This window comes from Chiloscyllium plagiosum, unplaced genomic scaffold, assembly GCF_037043375.1.
Source record: "Chiloscyllium plagiosum isolate Xiang-an unplaced genomic scaffold, Cpla_swu_hap1 HiC_scaffold_34, whole genome shotgun sequence".
NCBI classification, from domain to species: Eukaryota; Metazoa; Chordata; class Chondrichthyes; order Orectolobiformes; family Hemiscylliidae; genus Chiloscyllium; species Chiloscyllium plagiosum.
In genome coordinates, this window is record NW_028270172.1 from 20,360,574 (window position 1) to 20,372,793 (window position 12,220).

The 12,220-nt window shown below is 37.8% G+C and overlaps 1 protein-coding gene across 5 annotated transcripts in view; it reads left to right on the forward strand.

The window, feature by feature from the left end:
- exoc2 (exocyst complex component 2) overlaps window positions 1–12,220 on the forward strand; it is a 321,249-nt gene that overhangs the window by 146,275 nt on the left and 162,754 nt on the right. For all 5 annotated transcript variants that reach the window (XM_043719385.2, XM_043719383.2, XM_087978539.1 and 2 more), the window contains one exon: window positions 4,762–4,880. In XM_043719385.2, coding sequence (XP_043575320.2) covers window positions 4,762–4,880 — 119 coding nt within the window. The remainder of the gene's footprint in view (window positions 1–4,761; window positions 4,881–12,220) is intronic.

Consider the following 12,220-nt stretch of genomic DNA (forward strand, 5'->3'; position numbering starts at 1 on the left):
CTTCCATTTCCTGCTCTGTATTAATGATGTGGATCTTTGTGAGCAGAAGGCAATTTTAAATATTGCAGATGACACTGAACTTGGCAGAATTGTTAACTGTGAGGGGCACAGTGTGAAATTTCAAAAAAACATTTACATGTTTGTGGAGTGGGTTGGTAGATGGTCAATGAGGTACAACGTATGGATGTGTGAGGTGACTCACTTTGGTCAGAAGAACTTTGAAAGACTATATAAAATAGGGTAACAATTCTAAAGGGGGTGCAGGAGTAGAGGGATGAGAGTTATAGGTGCGCAGATCTTTGAAGATTGTAGGACATGTGTAGAGAGCAGTTAATAAAAAAATATGTTGTCTTGGATTTATTAGTAGGGTCAGAGAGTACCCAAGCGAGGAACTATTGAACTTGTACAAGACTCTTGTAAGACTTCAGCTGGCATTTTGTGTGCAACATAGAAAAGATGTGAATGCATTGGAGAGAGCGCAGAAGTCATTTATAAGAATGGTTCCAGCAATGAGAAATGTCATTATGAGAATAGATTGAAGAATTTGGGATCGTTCTTCTTGGAGGTCAAAAGGTTGGGAGGAGATTTGATAGAGGTATTCAAAATCAAGAGCACACTTGATAGAATGGTTGGAAAGAAACACTTCCTGCTCATAAAAGAAACAAAAACAAGGATGTAAATTTAAAGTGATGTGCAAACCAAGCAAGGGAGTTGTGTAGGGGAAAAACCTTTAACGGACAGCAAGTAATTAGAGTGTGGAATGCAGTTCCTGGAAATGAATTGGAGGCAGATTCAATTTATGCACTAAGAGGCACAATCAAAATTGTGTGCAGGGCTTAGGGAAAATGGAGGAGCTTTGAGCTAGGTAATAAAACTGGTGCAGGCATGATGGGCTAAATGACCACCTTCTACACTGTGCAGCAATTCTGAGATACTGTGATTTATATCTGTATTGTAACGAAGTTAGAAAGAGTAGCTTGGCAAAGACCTTTTTTCTTTTCTTTCCCAAAATTATTAGGACATAGAAGGGGAACAGTTCTTTGGGAATACTTCTGCAAGATTCTTTGGCCCGTGTCCACAAGACCATTTTTGGTGTGATCCAAAGTTCTATTCTTAACTTTCCATTTAAGCAATATGTTGCTACTTACTATTATAAACTACAAGAATGGGGAGTGAGCTTTCTCATCTATTATCTTTCTACTGCTACTTCACAATTTGTAACTTTAGCTGTGCTTATCTGGTTGTCTGCCTGTCGTCAAGTCTGTACCAGGGTCTCTGCAATGACACGACTGAAGTCATCCCAGTTGTCAGAATCTCTGCATTCTTAGCCCCTTATTTTGTTTCCTTTTTTCATCGTGCCTATTCAGGTTTGGTACAGCATCGGTATCCTGCGACATGTTGAGTTTTGTCTCAAAGTCTGCAACAAAGCCCATTCCCAAGACTACTTAGCACAATCTTCAAAACTCATTCTTCACTTCCATTGATGCTGTCCCTATTTTGAGCATTTGTTAGGGAGTCCTCATATGATTCTCCAACGTTTCTTCATAAGCCTGCCAAGCTCATCTCATGTACATACTTAAGATTATACCTTACAGTGCCCCTGGGTGTATCATGTCTCACCAGCAGGACAGATCCACCACAGTTAGCAGTCTGCTGGTTTACAGTCAGGAAGGAATTGCCCTGGCAGATATTAACATTTAACTCTGAACCTGAAGAAATCTCATGATCTCCGATCAAACATCAGCAAAGACATCTCTTGTTGGTTTGCACTTCCCTTGGTTGGTGAATCAATTATCCTCCATACTGTACTTCTCATGGATGTAGCACTGAGAGTGGTAAGGGCACAGACTGTGCACCTATTTGGGAACGCAATATGAATCACCAAGTGTGGCTCAGCCGTGCCACTACTAATCAAGCTGGTTGAGTCCTAAAGAAGATAGCAATCAGGCTTGGTCTGCAACAGATTAAGGAACCATTGTACTAAATGGGACAGATTTCAAACTCTTATAAAAACTCAAAACTGGGCATCCATTATACATTGCGAACCCTTAGCAGCATCCAGCTGGCTAGAGTCATACCTAGCGAAATGAGGATGGTTATGATTGTTGAAGGTCAATGCTCAGTCAGAGGACATCAGTGCAGGAGATCCTAATCACAAACATCTTTAGCTCCTTCATCAATGACCTTCCCTGCATTATGTGGTTAGAAATTGGGATGTCTCTTAAACATGGTTAGCAGAGCACCATCACCTGCAAGTTTCCCTCCTAAGCCACGCACTATCCGAATTTGGAATTGTATGTTACATGGAATTATATTATGAGTGTATTTACATCACGGATAACTAGGTTTTTGATTAGTTAGGGATCAAAGGTTGCAGGGCAAAGGCAGGTGAATGGGGTTGAGAAATATATATTAGTCATGACCAAATGGCAGAGCAGTGTCAATGGGCTGAATTGCCTAATTCTACTCTTTTTTTTTTAATCGTGCTATATCACTGTTCTTTAACTGTCACTGGTTCAGAATACTGGAACTCCTCAGTAGCACTGTGTGTCTTCCTGCATCCCAAAGACTACAGTGGGTTCAAGAAGACAGCTCGCTACCATCTTCTTGAGGCCAGTTAGAGAAAAGTAATAAATATTGGCCAAATCAGTTGATATCTCTTGAATGAATTTGTTGTAAAAAAAAACATCCATTGGTCTAATCAGTCCTCAGGCTATGTCTCATGAATTCTGCATTGTGTGTTATTCCTATGTTTGTTATATGGCACAAAGGAAAATGGTCATGGTTGTTAGAGGTCAGTCTTCTCTGGTCTGGAACATCTCTGCAGAGTTTATCAGGATAGTGTCTAAGGCCCAACTCTCTTCAATTGCTTCATCAATGACTTTCCCTCCATCATAAGGTCAGAAGCAGGGATGTTCATAAATGATTGCACAATGTTCAGCAATTCGTGACTCCTTAGTTACTGAAGCAGTCTGCATTCAAATGCAAGAAGACCTCGACAATATCCAGGTTTGGGTTGACAAGTGGTAAGAAACATTCAAGCCAGTCAAATTCTAGGCTGTGACTAATTAAAGTCAATCTAACCATTCCTTGCCATTCAATGGTGTTGCCATCACTGAATCCCCCAGTATCAACATCCTTCATGTTACCATTGATCAGAAGCTCAACTGGACTCGCCACATAAACACAATGGCTACAAGAGCAGGTCAAAGGCTTGGAGTACAGTGGTGAGTAACTCACCTCCTGTCTCCATGATGCCTGTCCATCATCTACAAGGCACAAATCAGGAGTGAGAAGGAATACTCCCCACTTGCCTGGATGGATGCAGCTGCAACAACACTCAAGAAGCTTGACGCCGTCCCATGTCCAAACAGCCCCATTTGATTAGCACTACATCCATAAATATCCACTCCCTGCACCACCAATGCTCAGTAGCAGTACTATCTACAAAGTGCACCACAAATCTTCACCAAAGGTGAAGGGTGGAAGGTATAAGGGAGATGTCAGGGGTGGGTTCTTTACCCAGAGAGTGGTGGGGGCATGGAATGCGCTGCCCGTGGGAGTGGTAGAGTCGGAATCATTGGCGACCTTTAAGCGGCATTTGGATAGGTACATGGATGGGTACTTAATCTAGGTTAGAATTCGGCACAACATCGTGGGCCGAAGGGCCTGTTCTGTGCTGTATTGTTCTATGTTCTAAAGATTCTCAGACAGCACTTTCAAACCCATAACGGTCTTCATCTCAAAAGGCAAGGGCAGCAGATACATGGGAGCACCAGCCCATTCAAACTCACCTCTAAGCCACTCACCATCCTGACTTAGGAATAGATCAGCATTCTTTGAGTATCGCTGGTCAGAATCCTGGAACTCCCTCCCTAATGGCATTGTGGGTCAACCCGCTGCAGGTGGACTACAGTGGTTCAAGAAGGCAACTTAACACTAGGGACAACAAGGGGTCGACATTAAATGCTGGCCAGCCAGTGACACTGAAACCCCACAAACGAATTTAAAAATTGCTGTGCTTGAAATACTTTGCTTCCCTCAAAATATCAACTTTGAAATCTTCATTTGGGTGACCTTGCTTCTCAAGCAGTAATCATTTCCAACATTACAACCCCAGTTTACCAGTTTTCATTTTTGCTCCCTTTCTTATACAGTTCAGCTATTGCATTCTGCTCCTGCCTCCCTGAATAACCCTCTATCTTTTTGCTTTATCCCTCTTCAGCCTCATAAAACACCTGAAAACTAATTTGATTGACCAAGCGTTTCTTTAGTATTTCACCATCCATACATTATTTGATCTTGCACTAAGTTGAAGATTGCTTTGGAATGTGCTGTATGTGTTTTACTAATTGAGCGTGCTTTGGTTTTACAGCATGCACCCTTTTTCCATTTTCCTTACTGATATGATCATTTGGAATCTTCTTGAAATGCTGCTTAACATGTAACAAGCTAGAATTCTAACAGATTTTTATTCTCTCCCATAGCCTCCTGTCTTTAGCATGTGGATCTTGAGGCTAACAAGAACGCTATTAGTTCCTGACCCATGTAGTTAACTCCGACATCATTCCACAGCAATCCTAGATTGAGACTGAAACCTGCCCACAGTAATTGACTAGAAATGTGTCCAGCAATAAAAGATTAATTTGGAGTTAAGGTTGAATTCATCATGAAAGAAGTGAGGAATATCAGCTTGAAAATTGTATTTTTTTTTGCAGTTCACAGTTGATTTTTTAATCATTATTTTGACATTGGCTACAGATATCTATCTGATCTCCATGCATCAGGTGACCCTGCCTGGCAGTGTATCATGGCCCAACACAAATGGATTCTGCAATTGATGCAAAATTGCAGGGAGAAATATATCAAAGGACAAAAAGGTTAGTTTATTTTAATATTTTAAAGTTTTAATCTGAACAAATTGAATATTTTATCTTTAAAACATTGTGACTACATTCATGATGAAGAATACAACAGGCTTTTGGATTTGTCTTGTTTTATATCTAATGGTATTGTCATAGCCTTAAGATGGTATGGTTTCTGAGCAGGCTTTCCATATTGCTGTGAAAAAAACAAGAGTGGGATATACAAAATGTTCAACGGTTCCAGGGAAATGGTTCTTCAATTCTTACTTTCTGAACCTTGAAGCTTTTTAATCTGTTGCCATCCTAATAAATAAAGAGCATGGAAAGGTGATGGTCCAGTTGGTATTATCACTAGACTGTTAATGCTGGGCGGACCCAGAATGGTCGACTTCTGCCATGGCAGATGGTGGCATTTGAATTCAACTTCAAAAATCTGGAAACTGTAGACTAGTGATAACCATAAAGTATTGCCAAAATCCATCAGTTTTATTAATATTACTTAGGCCAGGAAACTACATCCTTACCAGATCCACCGCAATGGTCTCTGGCCAATTAGGAATGGGCAGTAAGTGGCAGGCACATCTTGTGAATGAATTTTATAAGAACAATTTTGACTTTATAAACAGATAATCTTGTAAGAAAGACTCATCCTACTGTAGATCATGAATATATCCTTTTAAAATTATCTCAAGACAATTTACAACATTTAAATTCTCATGTTTTATGTATGGTTTGCCTTTTTGGGTTTTAGCTTAAAGAAAAATTAAGTAATTTCTTGTAGTGGGTTTTCAGCTTGGTCAGCAGGATGGAGTGACTTTTCATTTTTAACAAATAAGCATTTGAGTTAACAAGGTTCTTATGTGTAGCAGTGCATGCACCCATAATGACCACTTTCTGGTGAGGTGTAATTGAAGCGCTCTCTGACAGCAGGCTGTTGTTTAATTTTCTTTTCCATTTTTGTGGATCAGTTGGCAGACTGAATGGGGAAATGGGGTGCAACCACCTGTGCCATGATTAGTGCTTCTGAACAGAAGTATTGCTCAAGAACTGGTCTATATGGCTTGTGGCTTTTACTGCTCCATGATATGCTGCAAAAAATGCTGTAAACTTAAATATTTCTGAAACTTAAATCCTAATGCTCTGTACTTTTTGTCATCAATGATTAATAGCTCTTCTGGACTTTTTCTCCTCCTTAAATAGGAATAATTCAATTATGTGTTAATATAATCTAGAATAAGCGATACATCTTTGCTACTGGGGTTCGAAGGTAGTCCAATCCCTTCAACAGCAACTAGTATATATGTATGTAAGATGATGAATAGAAACTACTAATTTATGTAGGGGATAGGGCAACCTGTAATTAGTGGTGTGCTGCAGTGCCACAATTATTTACAGTTTGTGTTAGTGACCTTGGATGAGGAAAGTGCATGTATTATAGCCAAGTTTACAGTTGACATGGAAATAGGTGAGAAGGAAAGTGGTAAGGGTGACACAGTGCAGAGGGCTGTAGACAAATTAAGTGAGTGGACAGAATTTTGATAGCTAGATAATACTGAGGTTATGCACTTTGGCGGGAAGAATACAGGAGCTGAATATTATTTAAATGGAGAAAGACTGCAGAAAACTACAAAAGAGATGAATTTGGGACAACTCCTCCACGAATCACAAAAAAGCTAGCATCCATGTTCAGTGAGTGATAGGGAAGGCCTTTACTTCAGAGGGAATGCAGTATAAGAACAGGGATGTTTCGCTAAAATCATATAAGACACTGGTTAAACCACAGATGGCAACTGAGCAGTTTTGGACCCCTTGTCTAAGAAAAGATGCACTGGGCAAAAAAGTGAAAGAGCTGCAGATGCTCCAAATCAGAAACAAAAATGGAAATCGCTGGAAAAACCCAGGTCTGGCAGCATCTATGGAGAGAAATCAGAGTTAATATTTTTGATGCTGAAAAAGGGTCACTGGATCTTAAATCTGAGTTAATATTTTTGATGCTGAAAAAGGGTCACTGGATCTTAAATCTGATTTCTCTCCACAGATACAACAGACCTGAGGTTTTTTTCCAGCAATTTTTGTCTCTGTTAAAGATACACTAGCATTGGAGGCATTTCTGAGAAAGTTCAGTAGGCTGATTCTGAGTATTGAGGGACTGACTTATGAGGAGAATTTGAGTAGATTGGCCTGTTCTCATTGGCAATAGAAGAATAAGAGGTGAAACATAAAACATACTTCGAGGACTTCACAGAGTAGATGCAGAAAGCTTGTTTATCCTTTGGGAATCGTTGGCCAAAGGGCATAATCTCAGAATAAACGTTTGTGTGCTTAAAATAGAGATAAGAAGGAATTTCTTTCCTGAGAGTTGTGAATCTGTGGAATTATTTATGACAGAGGGCTGTTGAATCTGGATCATTAAGTATCTTTAAGGCTGAGATGGGCAGATTTTTTAATCAAGGTAATCCAGGCACATGGGAGGAAAGACTTGAGAATGATCATGTCAGCAATGATCTTATTGAATGACGGAAAGGATTTGATGGGCAGAATAGCCTGCTTCTCCTCTGCCTTATGGTTGCTAAATGCACCTTTTTCCTGGTAGAGGTTCTACTTTTGGAAAATATTTTGTCTACTTGTGAATTTTTAGTTTAATAGCCACCTTGGGCTGTAGTTAATGAAAAATCAATGGTAAAGATGGCTGTCATGTGGGAGATGTTAAGGATGAGGGGAACTGTCCATCAGGAGGAAAATCCTGATTGCCTACATTATCACATTCAGAAAAGAAAAGCAAACCAACACTACGTTCCTCGCTGACTCAACCAGATCCTCTTCACCATCATCATGGTGACTGTTTATTTGCATCATCTAGTCTCCGGTTGATGAATAAAGGTTTATTTTTTCTCATGCCCAACTTCCATGCTACCACTAACAGGTCAATTATTTAGAACAGACATGGACAGAAATTTCTTTCCTTGAAAGGTTGTAAATCTTCAAAAATTGCTGCTCTAAAGGGTTGTGATGTTCTCTCATTGTTTTCAAGGTTAGGATAGATGGATTTACAATCTCTAAAAGAGTCAAGGAATATGGGAAGTAGGCTGTAAAGTGAAGTTGAAGTGGTGAATCAGCCATCATCATATCAAATCTTGTAGAAAGTTTGGAGGCCAAATGGTCTACTCCTGATCCAGTGCTGTCATACAAGATATGTCTCCAGTTCATCTTCCCGAGAAAAGGCATTTCTGCATGATGGCTTGACATTACATTGAAGGGAAAAATATGCTTAGATGCACAGTTTAGGTTTAGATTTGTGCAGCAAACGTCCTTTGAGTTGAAAATTTTTCTCTCAGAAATTACAAAAGTGTAATCATTCTGGCCAAGCCTATCAATGTTTTTGTTCATTACTCAATTTCTTTAGCACAACCAACCCATGCAAGATATCATTTTTTTTTTAATGATAAAGAGTTTTAAATAATGCAGTTTTCAAATAAATGCTGTGCACTCCTTTTATCCACATAAAGAAAAAAACACGCCTCAGTGGTGCTTCGGGTGTTGAGCTCTGCTCTGCACAGTCTATTTTAATTGCTAAATTGTTTGAACTTATAATGCATAATGTAATGCTAAGCCGCTGGGCCAAAAGTTCTGGGTTCATGTCCTACCTACTGTGGAAGTGTTCCATGACATGTCCAAACAGATTGATGAAAAATAGTTAGAGTTAACTACATCTGGAAAATTTCAGCTTGCCTTTTGAGCTATCCAGCCAGTGAAGTGTGGATGTATTTTGTTTTTCAGTGTTACTGATTGATTGAAATTCCATCATTCTGATTTTGCTGTTAACTTTGCATTTCTAAATCAAATTTGTGAACGTCCAGTTGGTTTCTAAAAGCTGTCTGCACTTTAGGGAGAATATGTGCAGTAACATTTCTTCCATGGACCCCATTGAAAATGATCAATATTTTTGCAAACTTGTCAAACGTGCATGCATCAATCATTTGCTTCAGTGAAAGGTCTTGGTGAGGCATTCTGCTTTTCTAGGCACTCCACTAACTACACCACAAAATATTGTTTAAATTTTACCTTTTAATATATTGTGATGGACCAAATTTATTTGAAAAATGAAGTGCAGGAATGACACACATGAAGAATTAGGACGAATCACAATTTGCTTATCAATTTTGCCCCAGTTGCTTAAAGTCGCAGCCTTATTACCTGTTAAATTTAAGGTTAACTCTAACAACAATCAGTAGACAGTTCTACTGTTTTCACATTGTGATAATTGTCATTGATTTCCCCAACATCCCTTTTTTCCCAGAAAGTAAACAATATCAGTGTTTAGCCTGTGTATTTGAAGTTGTGGATATTCCAATGACACCCCCCCCCCCCACCTCCATCCTTATTTCCCTCTTATCTCTGTTTACTTCTCACCTGTGACTGATCTGATGTTGAACTAATTCTTTCTCCTTCTCAGACCTTTCTCCATTTATATATCAATCATTGCTGTGATTGGATAAGGATATTTCCTGTTGCTCCCAGCATTTATCAAGGTCTGAGGTGCTCAGTTACCCTCTCCAATTATCACCTTGCACTTTTAACAGCTTTATGTGCAAAACAAAAATCAGAAACTAAATATGCAAATTTATGTCTATCTAATTAAGTGCAGCATGAGATTTTTCAGTCCAGCAAACTCTGATCCAAAATACTCTAAAGTGAATATTGAATCTTTTCATATTTTAATAGAAAAGTACATCTGGCTTGGTTTGGGTTTGTTTACAATTGATTTGTTTGAGGCAAATTGAGCTATTTTTACCAACCGTTTTAATTGTTTTAGAGTTGTTTATCTTGTTATTATAAGAGTTATATTCTTTTTGGTAATACAAAGGCTAAGTTACATAATAAAACAATGGATTGAATATAAGTTGGATAGTTGTGTCAAGTGATAGAAATTTCCCCATGTATCTTAATGTTTTAGCAGTAAAATAAATTTTACATTAGTACAGTTTTTAATGCAGTTATTTTCAAGGGCTCAACAAAGGTTCCACCTTAACCAGAATGTATTCTGTGTAAGCTACATTGCACTTTTCCGATGAGTGATAAAACAAAGAACTGCAGATGCTGGAGATCTCAAACAAAAACAGAAATTGGTGGGGGAACTCAGCAGGTCATGCAGCATCTGAGAAAAACAGTTGACGTTTTGAGTCCCGTAACCCTTCTTCAGATGAGTGATTCTGGCTCCAAATTAAATCATTTTAACAGTCCTAATATTAGACACTTTTCTAAAGATTTTTTATACAGTATGAATGAAACTTTTAAGGATTACTTGTATATAGACATATACTGGGTTATTTCTTTTTTTTTCTTGATCAGTGCATGATTGAGACTGAATAAAATTATAACCAAAGATTCCTTTTTAACCCAGAGGACAATTTTAGCATGCACGCTTAAAATTGAGAGATCTGGAACATCAGCATTGAATGAGTCAAAATAAGGTGATTTGTAATTGTAAGTTAGTTAAAGCACAAGATGCCATGTTTCAACAAATTCTGGTCCAATATATTTAAAGAAATTAAGTGAATGATTTGCCATTTAGTACTTAGTGAAAAAAATACAGCTGGCATGGTTTTGGTTATGGTCACATCTGATTGTTTGAAACAATATTTGGCTGCAAAACTCTTGTAAGTGGAATCTGATAATTTGACGGAGCTACAGGGAATCCAGGAGAACCTTGGTGAATACTGGGAATAATCTGGTATCCTGATCCAATTATTCAGCTCTAAACAGAGAAACAGCATGAGGAAGGAATGTGAATGAATTCACTGTCAAATCAGATTCAGCAAGGAAAATAAAGAGAGAATTAATGGTTAGATTGAGAGGAAACATAAATAGAATTATTTTAAATCACATTTTTAACATCTAAAACTATTTCACAATTTGAAAGAAAGAGATTCAACAATTCTGTTTTGAGAAGGAAGGATGATTCTACATCATTGATAATTATCACTTTTAATTAAATTATTAGACTAAACTGGTAATTAATATGCCAAAACAATTATGCAGTATAGTACAATTCAATAAGCAACTTGCAATTCACATATTGCTTTCATGTTAGAGTTGCTGTCTGTACATAATTAACAGTATTCATTGCTCAGACGCTTATGGGCCATATTTTGCTGATGAAATAAGTTACTAGAAGATAAAATCCAAATGGTCAAATACTTTGTGCTGTTGTAACAAGAATGCCTGATAGAATGATTAATCAAGAGGGACACTGTTAATTGAATCAAATGCTTTAATTATATAAGTGCTTGATAAAGTAGCAAAGAAATTTTGGGTAGTGCCAAAGGGAGCAAATCACTCATCAAGTACCTTGTGACTTTTGTAGTTGTATTATTTTGTTCTCCCTAATAAAGGCAAACACCCCCATTATTTTTGAAATAATAATTTTCTCTGCTTCAATATTCTATTTAATAGACACCAGAAGGATTTGTGTTCAGACAGTGTCTTTCAGATCTTTGGAATATTCTAACTGCTTGCAGATAAGCAAATGTCTGTAATAGATAGGAATTGTCCTTATTCTTTGAATCGTTTCGTCTCTCTCTCCGGACTAGTAATAAACTTCCTATATTGGCATTCAACTTGGAAATGTGCTTTAGATTTTTTCAGTAAAATATGCTAATTGGAAAGTTTCAAGATATTGGTCGAGATGAAGCTAGATCCAACCTATCAGCAGTTTTCCCACAGGAAATTTTTTGTCAAGAGAATACCTGGAACTGAGAACTGATAATGATGTGGCGAGGGCAGTAGGGAATCTGAGTCTTTAGAGAGTGATGGCACCACAGTTAATCTTTAAACAGTAAGATTAAAGAAGACGAGTTAAAAGGAAATAGGTAAATTAACATCAAAGCAGATACAAAGAGAGAAATACAGTGAAAGATAGACTGAACTAATTATTTGGTAGCAGAGAACTTTAGTATCTCTATAAATGCGCACATTTTGCCAAAGCTTTTTAACCTGCACTCAACAGATCAATTCACAAGAATATAAATTCATGGGGAAACCAACATTCATACTTTGAGAGGGGATGCTAACTGGTTGATAAATATATTTTAACTGGTAGAGGCATTGCCATAAAGAATGTGACTGTTAATATGACTGATAGTTAACTGTTATTGTTTAAGTCTTAAATGAGACAGATTAACTTTGATTAGCACATTGCCCTGAAACAAAGTGAACCAGTGCATCATTCCCATTTTTTTAAGTTGGAAAAAGATTTAAAGTGTGTCCTCTGTTATTTTTGCCTGCTTAAAAGGAATCAGTAACTCAAACATTTTACCAGTAGGTGAAGCAAACTGTTTCGCAGTTACAGTGCTGTG